The sequence below is a fragment of the Macrobrachium nipponense genome, chromosome 13 (assembly GCF_015104395.2).
Source record: "Macrobrachium nipponense isolate FS-2020 chromosome 13, ASM1510439v2, whole genome shotgun sequence".
NCBI classification, from domain to species: Eukaryota; Metazoa; Arthropoda; class Malacostraca; order Decapoda; family Palaemonidae; genus Macrobrachium; species Macrobrachium nipponense.
The window spans coordinates 3,540,752-3,547,504 of record NC_087206.1 but is presented as its reverse complement, the minus strand read 5'-3'; the positions used below and the strand labels follow the sequence as shown (position 1 = coordinate 3,547,504).

General features: G+C 40.2%; 1 protein-coding gene across 1 annotated transcript in view; it reads right to left on the bottom strand.

Annotated features, from left to right (window-relative positions):
* LOC135225557 (homeobox protein Hox-B3-like) overlaps positions 1 to 1,175 on the bottom strand; it is a 3,265-nt gene extending 2,090 nt beyond the window's left edge. The window contains exon 1 of the mRNA XM_064264827.1: positions 1,078 to 1,175. Coding sequence (XP_064120897.1) covers positions 1,078 to 1,175 — 98 coding nt within the window. The remainder of the gene's footprint in view (positions 1 to 1,077) is intronic.
* Between the last annotated feature and the right edge of the window lie 5,578 nt (positions 1,176 to 6,753).

The following is a 6,753-nucleotide window of genomic DNA, read 5'->3' as shown; positions in this document are numbered from 1 at the left end:
CTCGTGAAGAACAAATTTTATTTTAAAAATCCACAATTATATATTGAAATATATTTCTGTGTAAAAAAAAAAACTTGATCGAACGACGCAACAACGCTGTAAGAGCGCCTTCATATCAAAGGAATTCTTCCAGAAATTTATTTCTTAAACGGAAAAATCTTCCTTTCATACAACAGGTATCTGCTTTATTGCGAGTTGGAACCAGCCAGCGTTTATGAAGAAAAATAGCTATGCAAATTTTTATATAAACTCGCAGCTTCACAGGTGGGATTGAAAAGGTTCTTGCCCTTGACCTGAGCTTGAAGAGAGATTAAATTCATCACTAACCAGCAAAATCATTTCGAGTCAGTCGCCTATTTTGTGGGCTTGTTTCATATGAATAAGGGTTTATCTTCTGATTATAATAATAATAATAATAATAATAATAATAATAATAATAATAATAATAATAATAAGCATACTATAATGGGCGTAATGTCTGTCTGTCTGTCTGTCTGTCTGTCTGTCTGTCTGTCTGTCATTCAATCACGGCCAAACGGCTGGTCAGATTGGCATGAAACTTGGCAGGGTTATGGTGGGGACCCCTAAGATGGTTTGTAATGGGGTTTCATCCAACCTACCCCCCTCCTTTGTAAGGGGTGGGGGTGAGAAGGGATTCCCTGAAACGGAGCTGTTTCTGGCCGTGAAACGAGGCTGGTTATTCCCGTAGACTTAGTTACCTTACGATTTTTCATACATAATTTCTGTACAACTTCCCCGGAGAAAGTCGCGAATATTTCAGTTCGGACACAATAGAAGATGAAAATTATCATCAATATCCGCAAGATTTTTTGAATAAGTTAAATCCATCGGGACTGCCAGTGTAAAAAATAACGTTAAAGAAGTACTGCCCGGTAATGTTGCCTCGGAATTTCGATCCTGCCAATGGACATTGCAACGGAACGAGGTACACCGTTATGGAGCTAAACTCCCACGCCATCGAAGCAATGATAGCAACGGGCCCTCACACCAGCAAACTTCTGTTCATCCCCCGGATTCCTCTGATGCCTTCAGACAACCAGTTTCCGTTCCAGTTACGGCGCAGGCAGCTTCCCATCCACCTGGCCTTCTCGTTCACTGCAAACAAGTCGCAGGGCTAGCCTTTGGATCGTGTTGGTGTTTCTGCCATCACCCATGTTCACGCATGGCCAACTGTATGTGGCAATGAGCAGAGCAACTGACTCAGCCAACTTGAAATTAAGTTGTGGACAAACTGATAATATTGTGTACAAAGAGGTTTTGTAGTAGGTATGTATAAAAATCGCCCTTATTTTAATATTGCTGAACAAATAGTACATATAAATTTTTCACTTCTGCACCCGTATTTTATCACCCATCGTAGATGGGTCAGTTTGCTAGTAATAATAATAATAATAATAGGATCTATCGTAGATAGTGATTCCCAAAGGGTTTTAACCCAGTACGTATCCACCACTGCGGTGTGTTGCCCGTTGGGGTTGTACTGTAAAGACGTAAATAAAAGACTGTCAACGTCATAAAGATAATGACCACCGAGAAATATTAGTCTTAGAGAACGACTCTAGTGTGAGAACCAGAGATCAAGACAGGTAGCTGGGATACTGATGATTTATTTACGTTGTTGTTTTTGATTAAGCTGACCTTGTGTCAGCATGGGCTCTTGCTCACAGAGCAGCCCGTAAGTTTATTTACAGACAAACTGGGTTGACAAAGACAGGTGTGGACGGATAAGTAGTACAGTCTCACACCGAGAGCAGAAATGACTCTGCGACAGTAGATTTGTGCTTTCTTACAGTCATATATTTAAAGATAATAATGGAATTACATGTGTTATACGTCGGCGGAAGGCCGCAGAACGCTCGATCGGATGGAAGTAAGAACAACGCGACTTTATGATTGGATACAATGAAAATAGGGGAAAAGCGTTGTCCTTACAAATACCCCCCCCCCACCCCCACCAAGACAATGATTATGGAATAATTATTGGATGATAATCTTGGAGGCAGGGGGGCGACCCCGTGTCCTTGTTATGGGGCGTCATCGGTTTTGCTGACTGACAGGATGCCTCCCCTGGCGGTTGCCTGGGGGGTTCTACTGTCTGCCAGGGCGACCAAGACTGCGAGAGAGCTGCATTGTGTGGTGGTGGTGTGGGACGGGCCGTGGGGACCCCAGGTGCAGCAGCAGCATAGGTTGGGTTGAGGAAGTCCCCAGCGCGGCAGCGGCGTCCCGCGGGCAGAGTGGAACCACAGGTGAGCAGCGGCGTTAGCAGGTCGAGGAAATCCACTGGTAGCGACGTCAGCAGGCAGGGGAGGCCCACAGGCGTGGCAGCGGTGTCAGTGGGCCGAGGAGGACTACAGGCGACGGCGTTGGAAAGGGTGAGCAGGCCCACATGTGCGGCAGTAGATTTGTGTTTTCTTACAGTCATATATTTAAAGATGATAAGGCGTACGAATAATGGAATTACATGTGTTATACGTTGGCGGAAAGGCCGCGGAACGCTCTATCGGACGAAAGTAAGAACAACGCGACTTTATGATTGGATACAATGAAAATAGGGGAAAAGCGTTGTCCTTACACTAGAAACACTTGGTCACTGTCAAGAGAAAATCCGTGTAATAATAATAATAATAATAATAATAATAATAATAATAATAATAATAATAATAATAATACCTGGCTTGGAAGGAGACTCTCTTTCAAAAATCTTCTTTTAAAAAGAATGGCTGCGTTTAGCGCTACAATTGTATATATAACTTTTCTATTCATATTCATATCTCTAACGGCTCAGCGATATATTTAATAACTGGCCAGTAATCATATTGGTATTTGATAGAAATGAAAATAAGACGTTGCCGCCTCCTTTCTGTTAAATACCAATAACGATATTGGCCAGTTTTTAAATAATTATTGCCGAGCCAGAAAAGCGAATAATTAGACGAATAAAAAAGTTGTCACATGAAATTAATTTGCTAAACACAGCCGTGCTTCTTAACAAAATAATAATAATAATAATAATAATAATAATAATATTTTGGTTGAATACCCTCTTTTAGGCAAATGCTATTAAAAAGGATGGCAGAATTAAGCGAGTTGATTTTATGTATTGTTTTTCTATTTTTCTTACAATTCGCTTCTCAGGCTCAGCGATGTTTCTGAGTAACTGGCCAATATTCATATTGGGAATTTTCAAAAATTATAAATGCTGAAGGAATCTTTTATTAGAACAAGATATCAGGTCCAGGTCAAACAGGGGTCGTCGTCAGTGCCGGTATTATTCCGTAGGCGTAGTTCAGTTCGGGCCGGGGTCGTCATAGGTTTAAGGGCTGGTATTGGTGCTGGTGTAGCTGGTATAACATGACGTTTCGACCTTCTCGTAGGTCATCTTCTGACGAGTCGGTTGAAGAGACTGTAGCAAGAAATAATAATAATAATAATAATAATAATAATAATAATAATAATAATAATAATAATAATAATAATAATAATAATAATTAATAATTAATAATTAATAATTAATAATTAATAATAATAATAATAATTAATAATTAATAATTAATAATTAATAATTAATAATAATAATAATAATAATAATAATAATAATAATAATAATAATAATAATAATAATAATAATAATAATAATAATAATAATAATAATAATAATAATAATAATAATAATAATAATAATATAATAATAATAATAATAATAATAATAATAATAATAATAATAATAATAATATAATAATAATAATAATAATAATAATAATAATAATAATAATAATAATAATAATACAGAGAGAACAAAGATCCCCTCCATGAAAGCCTACAACACCAAGAAATTAAGGGAGAAAACAAGTGAGGTCAATGAAATAATGGGCATAATACACACCACCAGTACACAGAACAAATAACTTGGCATATGCAGGAGTAAGATTAGTAGCAGAACTGATGGGGATTCGAACACCAACACCACCAGCACCAACCCAACCCAACAGAAACCAAAACAGCAACCTCCTTGGAAAAGGCGCCTGGAAAAGCAAATCATGGTGATGACATCTGACTTGAGTAAACTGAGAGATGGCAGAAAAAAGGCTAAGAAGCAAGAAAACATGGGAGGAACTCAACGAGAAACACAAAATACAAGAGAGGAGACTAAACAACACAATAGAAGATGTAAAACAGAGGCTTAAGGCCAAAGCACATAAGATCCAACGGTACATGAACAGGAATAAGGGATACCAACAGAACAAACTATTCGGAACCAACCAGAAAAGACTATACAGCCAACTAAGAGGGGAAGACAACCACCCAGAAATTCCTGAAGCCGACCAAATAAAGAAGACTCTGGGAAAACATATGGAGCAATCCGGTATCACACACAAACATGCAACATGGCTCCAGGAAGTCAAGGAAGAGAAACAGGGAGAATAAAACAAAGATTCACAGAGATCACGACATACACAGTCAGACACCAACTAAAGAAAATGCCAAACTGGAAAGCCCCAGGTCCCGATGAAGTCCATGGATACTGGCTCAAAAACTTCAAGGCCCTACACCCAAGAATAGCAGAACAACTCCAGCATTGTATCTCAAATCACCATGCACCAAATGGATGACACAGGAAGAAACATCCTTGGTACAAAAAGACAAGAGTAAGGGAAATATAGCCAGTAACCTACAGGCCTATCACCTGCCTACCAATAATGTGGAAGTTACTAACATGTATCATCAGTGAAAGGCTATACAATTACCTAGAGGTAGGACAAACCATCCCCCACCAACAGAAAGGCTGCAGAAGGAAGTGTAGGGGCACAAACGACCACGCTCCTCCTGATAGACAAAATGGTAATGAAGAACAGTAGGAGAAGGAAAACCAACCTAAGCATGCAATGGATAGACTATAAGAAAGCCTTCGACATGATACCACACACATGGTTAATAGAATGTCTGAAAATACATGGGGCAGAGGAAAACACCATCAGCTTCCTCAAAAATACAATGCGCAACTGGAATACAGTACTTACAAGCTCTGGAATAAGACTAGCAGAGGTTAATCTCAGGAGAGGGATCTTCCAGGGCGACTCACTGTCCCCTACTACTCTTCGTAGTAGCCATGATTCCCATGACAAAAGTATTACAGAAGATGGATGCCGGGTACCAACTCAAGAGAAGAGCAACAGAATCAACCATCTGATGTTCATGGACGACATCAAGCTGTCATGGTAAGAGCATGAAGGAAATAAGATACCCTAATCCAGACTGTAAGGATTGTATCTGGGGACATCAGGATGGAGTTTGGAATAGAAAAATGCGCCTTAGTCAACATACAAAAAGGCAAAGTAACGAGAACTGAAGGGATAAAGCTACCAGATGGGAGCAACATCCAACACATAGATGAGACAGGATACAAATACCTGGGAATAATGGAAGGTAGGTGATATAAACACCAAGATGAAAGGACACGATCAGGAAAGAATATATGCAGAGACTCAAGGCGATACTCAAGTCAAAACTCAACGCCGGAAATATGATAAAAGCCATAAACACATGGGCAGTGCCAGTAATCAGATACAGCGCAGGAATAGTGGAATGGACGAAGGCCGAACTCCGCAGCATAGATCAGAAAACCAGGAAACTATGACAATACACAAAGCACTACACCCAAGAGCAAATACGGACAGACTATACATAACACGAAAGGAAGGAGGGAGAGGACTACTAAGCATAGAGGACTGTGTCAACATCGACAACAGAGCACTGGGGCAATATCTGAAAACCAGTGAAGACGAAAGGCTAAAGAGTGCATGGGAAGAAGGACTAATAAAAGTAGATGAAGACCCTGAAATATACAGAGACAGGAGAATGACAGACAGAACAGAGGACTGGCACAACAAACCAATGCACGGGCAATACATGAGACAGACTAAAGAACTAGCCAGCGATGACACATGGCAATGGCTACAGAGGGGAGAGCTAAAGAAGGAAACTGAAGGAATGATAACAGCGGCACAAGATCAGGCGGCCCTAAGAACCAGATGTTGTTTCAAAGAACGATAGACGGAAATAACGTCTCTCCCATATGTAGGAATGTAATACGAAAAAATGAAACCATAAACCATAGCAAGCGAATGCCCGGCACTTGCACAGAACCAGTACAAAAAGAGGCATGATTCGGTGGCAAAAGCCCTCCACTGGAGCCTGTTCAAGAAACATCAGCTACCGTGCAGTATAAGTGGTACGAGCACCAACCTGAGGGAGTGATAGAAAACGATCACTCAAAGATCCTCTGGGACTATGGTATCAGGACGGATAGGATGATACTGCAAACAGACCAGACGTGACGTTGATTGACAAAGTCAAGAAGGAAAGTAATTCACTCATTGTGATGTCGCAATAACCATGGGACATCCAGAAAGTTGAAGAGAAAGAGAGGGAAAAAATGGATAAGTATCAAGATCTGAAAATAGAAATAAGAAGGATATGGGATATGCCAGTGGAAATCGTACCCATAATCATAGGAGCACTAGGCACGATCCAAGATCCCTGAAAAGGAATCTAGAAAAACTAGAGGCTGAAGTAGCTCCAGGACTCGTGCAGAAGAGTGTGATCCTAGAACGGTACACATAGTAAGAAAAGTGATGGACTCCTAAGGAGGCAGGATGCAACCCGGAACCCCACACTATAAATACACCCGTCGAATTGGAGGACTGTGATAGAGCAAAAAAAAAAAAAAATAAT